At 19.2% G+C, this 14,120-nt stretch overlaps 5 protein-coding genes across 5 annotated transcripts; 1 reads left to right on the top strand and 4 right to left on the bottom strand. All coding sequences in view use genetic code 6, as the record gives it.

Moving 5' to 3' along the window:
• Positions 1 to 904: 904 nt before the first annotated feature.
• On the top strand, positions 905 to 4,151 carry TTHERM_001542773 (hypothetical protein; the record flags this gene model as incomplete). Its single annotated transcript, XM_012795306.1, has 10 exons — positions 905 to 954; positions 1,373 to 1,548; positions 1,806 to 1,895; positions 1,959 to 2,048; positions 2,307 to 2,396; positions 2,643 to 2,732; positions 2,987 to 3,076; positions 3,292 to 3,381; positions 3,600 to 3,686; positions 3,905 to 4,151. Coding segments are annotated over 10 exons (936 nt in total), but the record flags the coding sequence as incomplete, so codon positions are not given.
• Positions 4,152 to 4,596: 445 nt separating this feature from the next.
• TTHERM_001542772 (hypothetical protein) lies at positions 4,597 to 4,914 on the bottom strand (the record flags this gene model as incomplete). Its single annotated transcript, XM_012795305.1, has 1 exon — positions 4,597 to 4,914. One exon carries the CDS (start codon positions 4,912 to 4,914, stop codon positions 4,597 to 4,599), a length of 318 nt encoding a protein of 105 aa, XP_012650759.1.
• Positions 4,915 to 4,924: 10 nt separating this feature from the next.
• TTHERM_001542771 (translation initiation factor eIF-5A family protein) lies at positions 4,925 to 9,694 on the bottom strand (the record flags this gene model as incomplete). The annotated part of the gene is made up of 24 exons (XM_012795304.1): positions 4,925 to 5,003; positions 5,089 to 5,163; positions 5,244 to 5,333; positions 5,456 to 5,545; positions 5,674 to 5,763; positions 5,886 to 5,975; positions 6,104 to 6,193; positions 6,316 to 6,405; positions 6,533 to 6,610; positions 6,733 to 6,822; positions 6,952 to 7,041; positions 7,164 to 7,253; positions 7,381 to 7,470; positions 7,593 to 7,682; positions 7,786 to 7,875; positions 7,994 to 8,083; positions 8,271 to 8,360; positions 8,458 to 8,547; positions 8,655 to 8,744; positions 8,805 to 8,879; positions 9,081 to 9,170; positions 9,235 to 9,324; positions 9,525 to 9,574; positions 9,635 to 9,694. 24 exons carry the CDS (start codon positions 9,692 to 9,694, stop codon positions 4,925 to 4,927), a joined length of 2,037 nt encoding a protein of 678 aa, XP_012650758.1.
• Positions 9,695 to 10,225: 531 nt separating this feature from the next.
• TTHERM_01542770 (eukaryotic translation initiation factor 5A) lies at positions 10,226 to 11,040 on the bottom strand. Its single transcript, XM_001029389.2, has one exon. The coding sequence runs from the start codon at positions 10,940 to 10,942 to the stop codon at positions 10,358 to 10,360; it is 585 nt and encodes a 194-aa protein (XP_001029389.2). The 5' UTR covers positions 10,943 to 11,040; the 3' UTR covers positions 10,226 to 10,357.
• A 1,474-nt stretch (positions 11,041 to 12,514) lies between these two features.
• TTHERM_001542769 (cyclic nucleotide-binding domain protein) lies at positions 12,515 to 13,995 on the bottom strand (the record flags this gene model as incomplete). Its single annotated transcript, XM_012795303.1, has 5 exons — positions 12,515 to 12,635; positions 12,886 to 12,975; positions 13,226 to 13,315; positions 13,566 to 13,655; positions 13,906 to 13,995. Coding segments are annotated over 5 exons (481 nt in total), but the record flags the coding sequence as incomplete, so codon positions are not given.
• Between the last annotated feature and the right edge of the window lie 125 nt (positions 13,996 to 14,120).

The raw sequence follows: 14,120 nt of genomic DNA, 5'->3' as shown, positions 1-14,120 counted from the left end.
TTATTTCATACATTTTAATAAGATTCTCTATAAATATTATTCTTCTAAAATATTAATTAATCGCTCTTTTTTCAAAATTAAACTTATTTATTTTCCATATATCTTATTTATCTTGTACTTATTAATAATTACCATCTATTTTTCAAAAGTTAATTTAATTTCTTATTTTAAACTCTTATTAAATTTTACTCACTATTTTATATTTATATTTTATTTTCTCAGTAAAAATCATTCTAAAATGTTAATCGTGTGCAATTTTGAATATGAATTTTTATTCAGTATTTATTTTCTCATCAAAATCATTCTAAAATGTTAATTGTGTGCAATTTTGAATATGAATTTTTATTCAGTATTTATTTTCTAGTAAAAATCATTCTAAAATGTTAATTGAGTGCAATTTTGAATATGAATTTTTATTCAGTATTTATTTTCTCAGTAAAAATATATTCTAAAATATTATTATATAAATGTGTTAAAAAAAGCTAGTCTAAAAAAATGTTGCCCCAGACCTCACTTTTCCTCTTATATCCCTCAGAACATTAAATACTAGAATTTTTTCAAATATGACTAAATAACTGGAGATCTCTAATTCTACTATATTTTTAAATATATGTTTTAAATACAAATATTAAGTTTAAATAATGAATGTTAAATTAATTTTTCTGTGATATCTCTTCATAATATCAAATATTTAAATTAATATTTGATAATTAATTATTATTTTCATTTGTTCTTTTTATCCATTTATATAATTAATTCATTAATTAAATTTCATAAATTGCTTTTCAATATTTTTGAAAAAAAATAAATGATATAATAGATTAAAGAATATAACGAATTAGAAGAAGTAATTATTTTTTTTTTAATAATATCCTTTAAATTTATATAAATTAATTAAAAAAAGTTTTTAAGCTCTTCATTTTTATCTCATTAGGTTCTAAATATTGCTCTGAGGTATATTTAATTTATAAATATTATTTTTATTATTATCAATATTTTTTGTATATTTTTTTTTCAATTTGTTTAAATAAATAACTTTCATTATTGAAATTATCATCATTATTTATTGATTTTTATTAAAATAAATTTTTTTAACTATTTTAATTTTATTTTCATTTCAATTTTTAATTATTTATTATTCATTTTTTATTAATTGATATTTTTTCTTCATTTTTGCTATTAAAACTTACATTTAATAAAAGCAGTTTATTTGTTTTGGATTGTAAAATTTTTAATTATAAAAGTTAATTTAAAACATAAAAGCTCTTTTAATTTATTTGATTTATTTTCCTTTTTCTTTATATTATGATTTCTTACTTTTTCATTCTTTTTTAATTTTATTAATTATTTGTTAATCTTATTATTATATAAGAGGAAAATTGAGGTCTGGAGCAACATTTTTTAGACTAACTTTTTAAAATAAATTTATAACATTAATTAAAGTTTTTGGAAATTTTTTAGAAATTAAATAGGTGATGGAGGTGCATCAGGCTTAGGTTCTGCTTTAGCAAAGTGCATTAATCTCTCCAATTTGACACTTTATCTTGGGTAAAAAATAATTTATTTGTTTTGGATTGTGATATTTTTAATGATAAAAACTAATTAAAAACAATAAAGCTCTTTTTTCTTTTTCTTTTTATTGTTCTTGCTTTTTTTTTGTTCTTTCTTTGTTAATTTAACTCATCACTTTATTTTCAACTTTTGATTTTATTAATAATTAATCAAATATATTATTTCATATTTTTTCTTTGTTTATTCCTTCTAATTAACTATTTAATGATATATTTTCTTCAATATTTAAAAAGTAACAATTAAATAGATGATGGAGGTGCATCAGGCTTAGGTTCTGCTTTAGCAAAGTGCATTAATCTCTCCAATTTGACACTTTGTCTTGGGTAAAAATAATTTATTTGTTTTGGATTGTGATATTATATATTTTTTCTTCAATATTTAAAAAGTGAAAATTAAATTGGTGATGGAGGTGCATCAAGCTTAGGTTCTGCTTTAGCAAAGTGCATTAATCTCTCCAATTTGACACTTAATCTTAGGTAAAAATAATTTATTTGTTTTGAATTGTGATATTTTTAATTATAAAAACTAATTAAAAACAATAAAGCTCTTTTTTCTTTTTCTTTTTATTGTTCTTGCTTTTTTTTTGTTCTTTCTTTGTTAATTTAACTCATCACTTTATTTTCAACTTTTGATTTTATTATTAATTAATCAAATATATTATTTCATATTTTTTCTTTGTTTACTCCTTCTAATTAACTATTTAATGATATATTTTTTCTTCAATATTTAAAAAGTAACAATTAAATTGGTGATGGAGGTGCATCAGGCTTAGGTTCTGCTTTAGCAAAGTGCATTAATCTCTCAAATTTGACACTTAATCTTGTGTAAAAATAATTTATTTGCTTTGGATTGTGATATTTTTAATTATAAAAACTAACTAAAAACAACAAAGCTCTTTTTTCTTTTACTTTTTTTTTGTTCTTTCTTTCTTTGCTAATTTAACTCATCACTTTATTTTCAACTTTTCCTTTTATTATTAATTAATCAATCTTATTATTTCATATTTTTTCTTTGTTTATTCCTTCTAATTAACTATTTAATGATATATTTTTTCTTCAATATTTAAAAAGTAGCAATTAAATTGGTGATGAAGGTATATCAGGCTTAGGTTCTGCTTTAGCAAAGTGCATTAATCTTACTAGTTTGACACTTTGTCTTATGTAAAAACAGTTTATTTGTTTTGGATTGTGATATTTTAAACTATAAAAATGAATATAAAACAAAAAAGCTCTTTTTTCTTTTTCTTTTTATTGTTCTTGCTTTTTTTTTGTTCTTTCTTTGTTAATTTAACTCACCACTTTATTTTCAACTTTTTCTTTTATTATTAATTAATCTTATTATTTCATATTTTTTCTTTGTTTTTTCCTTCTAATTAACTATTAAATGATATATTTTTTCTTCAATATTTAAAAAGTGGCAATTAAATTGGTGATGAAGGTACATCAGGCTTAGGTTCTGCTTTAGCAAAGTGCATTAATCTCTCCAATTTGTCACTTTTTCTTTCGTAAAAATAATTTATTTGTTTTGGATTGTGATATTTTTAATTATAAAAACTAATTTAAAACAATAAAGCTCTTTTTTATTTTTCTCTTTATTGTACTTACTTTTTTTTTTGTTTTTTCTTTGTTAATTTAACTCTTCATTTTATTTTCAACTTTTGCTATAATTATTAATAAATCAATCTTATTATTTCATATTTTTTCTTCAATATTTAAAAAGTAGCAATTAAATTGGTGATGAAGGTACATCAGGCTTAGGTTCTGCTTTAGCAAAGTGCATTAATCTCTCCAATTTGTCACTTTTTTTTTCGTAAAAATAATTTATTTGTTTTTGATTGTGATATTTTTAATTATAAAAACTAACTAAAAACAATAAAGCTCTTTTTTCTTTTTCTTTTTATTGTACTTGCTTTTTTTTTTGTTTTTTATTTGTTAATTTAACTCTTCATTTTATTTTCAACTTTTGCTTTAAATATTAATTAATCAATCTTATTATTTCATATTTTTTCTTCAATATTTAAAAATTAGCAATTAAATTGGTGATGGAGGTGCATCAAGTTTAGGTTCTGCTTTAGCAAAGTGCATTAATCTAACTAGTTTGACACTTTGTCTTTTGTAAAAACAGTTTATTTGTTTTGGATTGTGATATTTTCAACTATAAAAATGAATATAAAACAAAAAAGCTCTTTGAATTTATTTGATTTATTTTTTATTCTTTTTAATTCGATTAATACTATTTTATTTATTAATTTAAAGAATAATTTTTAATTTAAAAGTTTATTCTATTTTTATATTTATTTAAAATTTACACAAATTTATTATAAATTTTTTAGCTCTATGAATTAATAATCAAAATTCAAAGTAAAAAGCAAGTGTCTTAAATTAAAAAGATTAGTTGTCTTTTTAAAAAATTTCTGATGATAAATAAGTGGCTTAAAAACGATGAATAAAGATTAAATGTTTGAATAATATTCTATAAAATTTTGAAAAAGTTTTTTAACCTAAAATATAAATAGATAGATATATAGATTTTATTATTGATTTTATATTTAAAATTTCATTCATATTTTTGTAAGTAGATAAATTATTTATAAAAAATAAAAATATTTAAAAATAAAATTTACTTAAATAAATTAAATTCCCTTAAGCAAACCCTCCTGTTTCTCAAAAACTATCAAATAATTTGAAAATGCAATTTGAAAAATTAATTAATTGAGGTAAAATAAATTTATGATTCTTTACTTTTTAAATTTAATAAAAAATCTTATCAAATAAATTAAAAATAATTAAAAAAATAAGATTATGGAATACATAAAAAATAATTACTTAAAAAACAAAAAATATTTATTATAAATTAAATAATAGTCATCATAATAATTTATTTTTGTATGTGTATAAATCAATCTGTGATTTATTTTTTGAAGGCCTTATTTTTTTATATGAATTGAGCTCTAACCTTTGATAGATTTTAGTTTCTCAATTTAGACTTGAATTCTTTTTTTGGAATGCCTTTTTGCACACATTTTCAAATCAACCGAAATTGCTCAAATGTTGGTAGAAGTACAAATCTCTACATAGCTTCTGATCTATGCTTATTATCTTTTTAATAATACACAAAGAAATCAGTTTTATTTTATCTAGTTTCCAACATATAAAAAACAAACCATAATATATAAAAGATTTTAATTGTTTGTTTTAATGATAATTAATCTGTGATATTTAACCAATAACATTTTCCTAACATGGAATTAAATAACAAAAAATATATTGATTGTACAATTTTAATATTCAATTTTTTGTGTGTACTATTAATAAATAAATAAATAAATATTTAATTATTCATTTTAGTAAATTCATATATTTAATTATACTAATCTTTTTATTTTTTAAGCTAATCTTTTGATTTCTCTTTATCTTTATACAGTCAATCCACTTTTAATAAATATAAATTTATTTTTTAAATAAATAATAAATTTTACTTAAAATTATCTTATTTTAAACAATAAAAAGTAATTACTACATAGATAGTTCCAATAACTTTATATTTTTACAGTTGATAATTTCTCTTGATTTTAGAAACTTCTCATTATTACTATATAAAATAAAGATATTTTAAATAACATCTTAAAAGCTTTAACATCATTTTTTTCAAAAGTAATAAATCAAATTTACTCTGAGCTAAAAATTAAATTTGTTAGTTGAGTGCAGTTACTCAAACCTAATCCAATATTTTATGCTCCTTTATCACCGATTTTATTGTACCTTTTCAAATAAAATAAATCAATTTATTAACTGTTTAAATTTGTTTCGAAATTTAACTCAATATATATAAAATAATTCAAACTTTTTTTAGTAATCAATAAATAAATAAAATATAATTTTACCAAATGGAAAATTTGAGATTAGTTAGGAACTTGCAGTTACCAAGTGCTTTACCAATAGTAGAAGCTCCATCATCGCCAATTTAATTTATGCTTTAATAAATGCAAATCACGTTTAATTAAAATTTAAGACATTTTATAAATTCAAAGTTTTTTTTAATTTAGTTTTAATAAAATGGTTTGACATAATTTTTTAAAAGTTACAAATGAAATAAATTTACCTTATGTCAAATTCTAAATTTGTAAGTTGAGTGCAATTACTCAAACCTAATCCAATATTTTATGCTCCTTTATCACCGATTTTATTGTCCCTTTTCAAATAAAATAAATCAATTTATTAACTGTTTAAATTTGTTTCGAAATTTAAATCAAAATATATTAAATAATTTAAACTTTTTTTAGTAATCAATAAATAAATAAAATATAATTTTACCGAATGGAAAATTTGAGATTAGTTAGGAACTTGCAGTTACCAAGTGCTTTACCAATAGTAGAAGCTCCATCATCGCCAATTAAATTTCTGCTTTTATAAATGCAAATCACGTTTAATTAAAATTTAAGGCATTTTATAAATTCAAAGTTTTTTTTAATTTAGTTTTAATAAAATGGTTTGGCATAATTTTTTAAAAGTTACAAATGAAATAAATTTACCTTATGCAAAATTCTAAATTTGTAAGTTGAGTGCAGTTACTCAAACCTAATCCAATATTTTATGCTCCTTTATCACCGATTTTATTGTCCCTTTTCAAATAAAATAAATAAATTTATTTACTATTTAAATTTGTTTTGAAATTTAAATCAAAATATATAAAATAATTCAAACTTTTTTTAGTTATCAATAAATAAATAAAATATAATTTTACTAAATGTTAAATTTGAGATTAGTTAGGAATTTGCAGTTACCAAGTGTTTTACGAATAGTAGAAGCTCCATCATACCCAATTTAATTTCTGCTTTTATAAATGCAAATCATGTTTAATTAAAATTTAAGACATTTTATAAATTCAAAGTTATTTTAATTTAGTTTTAATAAAATGGTTTGACATAATTTTTTAAAAGTTACAAATGAAATAAATTTACCTTATGTCAAATTCTAAATTTCTAAGTTGAGTGCAGTTACTCAAACCTAATGCTCCTTTATCACCGATTCTATTCTACCTTTTCAAATAAAATAAATCAATTTATTTACTATTTAAATTTGTTTTGAAATTTAAATCAAAATATCTTAAATAATTCAAACTTTTTTTAGCAATCAATAAATAAATAAAATATAATTTTACTAAATGTTAAATTTGAGATTAGTTAGGAATTTGCATTTACCAAGTGCTTTACGAATAGTAGAAGCTCCATCATCGCCAATTTAATTTCTGCTTTTATAAATGCAAATCACGTTTAATTAAAATTTAAGACATTTTATAAATTCAAAGATTTTTTTTAATTTAGTTTTAATAAAATGGTTTGACATAATTTTTTAAAAGTTACAAATGAAATAAATTTACCTTATGTCAAATTCTAAATTTCTAAGTTGAGTGCAGTTACTCAAACCTAATCCAATATTTTATGCTCCTTTACCATCGATTTTAGACCACCTTTTCAAATAAAATAAATCAATTTATTAACTGTTTAAATTTGTTTCGAAATTTAAATCAAAATATATAAAATAATTTAAACTTTTTTTAGTAATCAATAAATAAATAAAATATAATTTTACCGAATGGAAAATTTGAGATTAGTTAGGAACTTGCAGTTACCAAGTGCTTTACCAATAGTAGAAGCTCCATCATCACCAATTTAATTTCCGCTTTTATAAATGTAAATCACGTTTAATTAAAATTTAAAACATTTTATAAATTCAAAGTTTTTTTTAATTTAGTTTAATAAAATGGTTTGACATAATTTTTTAAAAGTTACAAATGAAATAAATTTACCTTATGTCAAATTCTAAATTTGTAAGTTGAGTGCAGTTACTCAAACCTAATCCAATATTTTATGCTCCTTCATCACCGATTTTATTGTCCCTTTTCAAATAAAATAAATCAATTTATTAACTGTTTAAATTTGTTTCGAAATTTAAATCAAAATATATTAAATAATTTAAGCTTTTTTTAGTTATCAAAAAATAAATAAAATATAATTTTACGAAATGTCAAATTTGAGATTAGTTAGGAACTTGCAGTTACCAAGTGCTGCACCAATAGTAGAAGCTCCATCATCCCCTATTTAATTTATGCTTTAATAAATGCAAATCATGTTTAATTAAAATTTAAGAAATTTTATTAAAACTTAATATATATAATATCATTTTTTTTAAATAATAAAAAAAGATTATTTACTGTAATCCAATATCTAAATTCTTAAGTTGATTGCACTTACTTAAACCTAATCCAATGTATAGTGCTCCTTTATCAGAGAATTTATTTTGCCTTTTCAAATAAAATAAATAAAATTATAAACAAATTAATTATTTTAAGCTAATCTCCAACATAAAAATTTCATATAGTTTTATTATATCATCAAAATTAATTGTAAAATAAAAATTACCTAAGACAAAATTTTAAATTAATAAGTAACTTTAAGTTACTTAATGCTGTTCCTAAATAATATGCTCCTCCATCCCCAATTTAATTATTACTTTTATAATAAAAAATAATATGCTAATAAATAAATAAATTTATCATCTTTTAATAGATTAATTAAAAATATTTTAAAATTCTTTTCTAAATAAATTTTCACTTTTTTAGTTTTTATTTACAATTAAGTGTTAAATTATATTGAAAAATAATTTTTTAATATATAAACAATAATCAACAAAATTTACACTGCATTTAAAGTTAAAGTTGTGAGTTTAGCACAACTACTAATACCTTCTGCAATACTCGATATCCCTACATCACCTATTTTATTTTTCCTTTGCAAAAAAAGATTTTTAATAAATAATTTATATTCTTCTTAAATAATTCAATAAATATAACTGAATATGCTAAATATAATTGAAATAAGATTACCAAAGCTGCAGATTTAAGTTATTAAGTGTTTTGCATTTACGTAATAATTTACAAATCCAAACCGAGCCTTAATCTCCTAATTAATTTCCTCTTTTATGTATCATTTAAAATAATTTAGTTTAGATATTGAAAATTTTTAATGAGTTTTGAAAGATGAATTTAATTTTTTTAAAAAATAAATTAATTAAAAAGTATACTCTAAATTTAGCTATAAACTGTTGAGATTAATTAGATTACTCATAGTTTCTTCTAATAGAATATCTCTTTAAGCTTCAATATCATTTAATCTTTCACATTAAAAATAAATCAATTAAATACCAATAGTTAGTTAGTTCTATTTATTTTACCTAAGTTCTTAACAACCATGATTAATCTAAAAACAATTTAGCAAAAACAAAATTTGGGTGTATATTTAGTCATTGCTATTTAAATAAAATGAAATTATAACTATTTTAATTAATTTAAATTATTAAATTAATATTTTATTTAAACACAATTTAAGATTCAAACTTTTTAATTTTTATTAATGGTAGAAATAACTAGGGTAAGAAGATAATGTTATAACTTATTAAACAATTTGTAGAATATATTAAGATTTATTAAAATAAAATATATTTATTTACCTCACATTATTACCAGTTTCAACAAAATCCTTTGTGAAGGGATATTTATCAAATAATTAATTTATCTAATCATCTGAAATATTTTCCTTACTAAATATTAGATTGATAGAAAAAAGTAATTATGTAATTTAAGATAATAAAGTTAAATGATTACTTAAGATTTAGTACTTAAGATTCTAATTTTTAGCATTATACTAAACTATTGTTAATTTAAGCAACTTATTTGTTACTAAGATTGCAATTTCTATTTATTTTATTAATAATAATAAAAGAATTTAATTTATGAAAAAATTAATGAATTAAATTTTATTTATTCTTTCTTAATTTTGTAATAGAAACATTAAAAATTTAAAAATACTTATTTTTATTAAAAAAAATATTGCTTATTTTGATAAATTTATCATTAAATATGAATGAATAAATATTTATATATATATATCTTACTTTAATTGTAAGTCAATATGAGTTAGAGCTTTCAAGTCAGATTTCACTAACTTTTTTTTTTAAAAAATGATTTTATAATAATAAATAAAATGAATAATAATGATGGTTACATCTTATAGAATACTTAAAGAGTTATTCTATTACTTCCTTTTTTTTTATTGATTTCCCATTTATATTTCTTTGATTATTTATTAATTAATTAATTGTGATCAGAAATTAATAATTTTGATTTATTTAAAAAAATTATTGATTTTCTTTTTTAAATATTCTTATTTAATTTGTACCATTCTAAAAAAATATACTGTAGATTATCCAATATTAGCACCTATAAATACATATTAACACCCATATTTTGAAAATTTTTAGTTTTTTTGAAATTTGAAATTTTTTATATTAAAAACCTTTTTGACTAAAGAATTATTAAGGGTATTATCTTAATAATTATCAATTTCATTACTAAGAGATAATTAAAATTATTTTTGTTATAATTGATTGTGACTACTTACATACATTTTTTTCCATAAATTTTCATATTATTTAGAAAAAAATTAATTTATTTGACAAAAATATTATTTTGAAATACCCATGACTTTATGAATGACTGAGAATAAAATATGCTAATTAATTAAAGTTATCCATAATTAAATAATATGAGTTTTAGTAAATAAAAAATCATGTAAAATTTATTTAAATATTTTAATGTAAAATTCAAACAGCCTTAAAAAAATATAAAATAAATTTAATTAATTTAATTTAAAATTTATAATTAAAAATCGTATTTTTTTAATATTCTTATGAGAAATAAAAAAAGATAATAAATTAAAAGATTTATTTCAATTAACTAATTCTCTGTAAGAAATAACTTTTTCCTATCCCATAGCTGATATTATAGAGACAAGAATATCCTTTTGGCTATCAAAATCTGCTCTAAGTTTTTCTACTAATTGTGGTTCATCGTCAGGAAGTTTAAGATCTTCCTTGATTTCTCCGTTTTCAAGCAAAAGAGTAAGATAGTCATCATCTGATATATCTATCAATTAGAATTCATGTTTCTTTACAAATGGTATTTCCATATTATGGGAAGTTGGACATGAGTCTTCATATTTTTTGCCTGAGAAAATATTAATACCGATAATAGTATCCTTTTCGTGTCCATGCTTTCCTGCCTTACAAGTTGTCATTTCAGTAACTCTACAAGGAAAACCTCTTAGCATAGCATAGCCATTTTTTTAAACATTACCAGCTTACATCGGATAAGTTAAAGAAGAACCAGATTCTCCTTAGTCATAATGTTCGTAATCAGACATTTAAAAAGTTTTTATTTTTAATTTAGCTTTCAGTAGTTTAAGTAAGAGTTTGTTTGTTTTGTTTATTTAGATGATTTTAATTATGTGAAAAATGATATCAAATATGAGCATTTTTAAACTATCATTATCAGTTAAGAGTAATTCTTGTATATTTTAAACTGATCTTGTATAATAAAATATAAAATTTAATTCTTACTTATGAATTTTACTTATTTTTTATTAATAATTAAGAAATAATTTCTTCTAGCCTTAATAATTTAAAAGAATTTAAATATTTTATTAAATCATTAACATTTCAAACAATCAACTTTCTTTTATAAAATGAATAAAAATATTTTGTTTGAATGAAATAAAGATTCATACGAAGATAAAAATTGATAATTGTTTTACCTTTCTTTCAAATTCACATATAAAATTATTCTAAAAAGGTTTTAACAAAATTATTTTAATTTTAAATTTAAGAAAAGCCTTCATTTTTTTGTCAGAAATAGAAAATTCTTTCATATGGAAATAAATATATTTTTCTTTTTATTTATTGGTAATGGCTCTCTTTATAAAAATCATTACGTGGAATTTAATTAAAATTAGTATTTATCCTTAAATTAAGAAAGAATTTTTTGTTTCTGACAGAAGAATAAAAAGCGAATTAAAGTGACTACGAAATAAATAAATATAATTTTCATTAAATTATAAATACAAATAAATTTCTTGTATTTTTTAATTACTATTTTTGGATTTTTATTAATTTTAATTACATTTGATATCAGTCATAATAAATTCTTCCAACAACGAAATTTAACTAATTTGATTATATAAAGCTTACTTAGGCAATTTATGTTTAAATATTGTGCTATTTATCTTATCATTATATAAAATAAATTCAAATAATTATTTTATAAATAGACTTAAAATATATATTTATATAATTTTTTTTACAAAAAATCACAAAAATTAAATTAAAAAGTAAAATTTGATTTCTCCCTAAGGTTTTATTTAAATCATGGTATCTAATTAATTATGATAAATAAAAAAAGGATAGAAATATGATTCATGGATAATATTTAAGATAATAATATAACTGGCATATAAAAGCTTGGCATTTTTTTAATTTAATAAGATATATTAAACTAAAAGTTCCAAATTATTTTATCGTTTTTGGAGAATTCGGAGGGTTTGCTTAAGAGAATTTAATTTATTTAAGTAAATTTAATTTTTAAATTTTTTTATTTTTAATAAATAATTTATTTACTTACAAAAATATGAATGATATTTATAAATTTAAAATCAATAATAAAAACTATAAATCTATTTATATTTTAGGTTAAAAACACTTTTTAAAAATATTAAATAATAAAATATATAATATTATTCAAACATTTTATATTGATTCATCCTTTTTTCACCAGCTGTTTATCATTCGAAATTTAAATTAAAGACAACTAATCTTTATGATTTAAGAAACTTGCCTTTTACTTTGAATTTTTATGAAATTTTCATTGAGCTAAAAATTTTAAAATAAATCTGTGTAAATTTTAAATAAATATAAAAATAGAATAAACTTTTAAATTAAATTATTCTTTAAATTTATAAATAAAATAATATTAGTGCAATAAAAAAGATAAAAAAATAAATCAAATAAATTCAAAGAAATTTTTTTTATATTCATTTTTATAGTTTAAAATATCACAATTCAAAACAAATAAACTGTTTTTACTCAAGGTAAAGTGTCAAATTTGAGAGATTAATGCATTTTGCTAAAGCTGAACCTAAGCCTGATGCAGCTTTATCACCAATTTAATTAGACCTTTTTAAATATTGAAGAAAAAATATATCATTAAATAGTTAATTAGAAGGAAAAAATGAAGAAAAAATATGAAATAATAAAATTAATTAATAATAAAAGCAAATGAATAAAATAAATGATGAGCTTAATTAACAAAGAAAAAACAAAACAGCAAGCACGATAAAAAGAAAAAGAAAAAAGAGCTTTATTGTTTTTAATTAGTTTTTATAATTAAAAATATCACAATCCAAAACAAATAAACTGTTTTTACCGAAGATCAAGTTTTAAATTTGAGAGATTAATGCACTTTGCTAAAGCTGAACCTAAGCCTGATGCACCCATTGCACCAATTGAATTGTAACTTTTTAAATATTGAAGAAAAAATATATCATTAAATAGTTAATTAGAAGGAAAAAATGAAGAAAAAATATGAAATAATAAAATTAATTAATAATAAAAGCAAATGAATAAAATAAATGATGAGCTTAATTAACAAAGAAAAAACAAAACAGCAAGCACGATAAAAAGAAAAAGAAAAAAGAGCTTTATTGTTTTTAATTAGTTTTTATAATTAAAAATATCACAATCCAAAACAAATAAACTGTTTTTACCAAAGTCTAAGTGTCAAATTTGAGAGATTAATGCAATTTGCTAAAGCAGAACATAAGCCTGATGCACCTTTATCTCCAAAATAATTAGACCTTTTTAAATATTGAAGAAAAAATATATCATTAAATAGTTAATTAGAAGGAAAAAATGAAGAAAAAATATGAAATAATAAAATTAATTAATAATAAAAGCAAATGAATAAAATAAATGATGAGCTTAATTAACAAAGAAAAAACAAAACAGCAAGCACGATAAAAAGAAAAAGAAAAAAGAGCTTTATTGTTTTTAATTAGTTTTTATAATTAAAAATATCACAATCCAAAACAAATAAACTGTTTTTACTAAAGGTCAAGTGTCAAATTTGAGAGATTAATGCATTTTGCTAAAGCTGAACCTAAGCCTGATGCACCTTCATCATAAATTAAATTGTACCTTTTTAAATATTGAAGAAAAAATATATCATTAAATAGTTAATTAGAAGGAAAAAATGAAGAAAAAATATGAAATAATAAAATTAATTAATAATAAAAGCAAATGAATAAAATAAATGATGAGCTTAATTAACAAAGAAAAAACAAAACAGCAAGCACGATAAAAAGAAAAAGAAAAAAGAGCTTTATTGTTTTTAATTAGTTTTTATAATTAAAAATATCACAATCCAAAACAAATAAACTGTTTTTACTAAAGTTCAAGTGTCAAATTTGAGAGATTAATGCAAATTGCTAAACCAAAACCTAAATCTGATGCACCTATTGTACCAATAAAATTTGCACTTTTTAAATATTGAAGAAAAATATAAAATTGATTAGTTATTTAAAAGGAAATATGAAGTAAAAATATTAAATGATAAGAAATAAATAAATTAATAAATAATAAAAGCAAATTCTAAAATAAAAA

The sequence above is a fragment of the Tetrahymena thermophila genome (assembly GCF_000189635.1).
Source record: "Tetrahymena thermophila SB210 genomic scaffold scf_8254821, whole genome shotgun sequence".
Classification (NCBI taxonomy): domain Eukaryota; phylum Ciliophora; class Oligohymenophorea; order Hymenostomatida; family Tetrahymenidae; genus Tetrahymena; species Tetrahymena thermophila.
The sequence above is the reverse complement of the archived record's forward strand: the minus strand, read 5'-3'. Positions and strand labels throughout refer to the sequence as shown.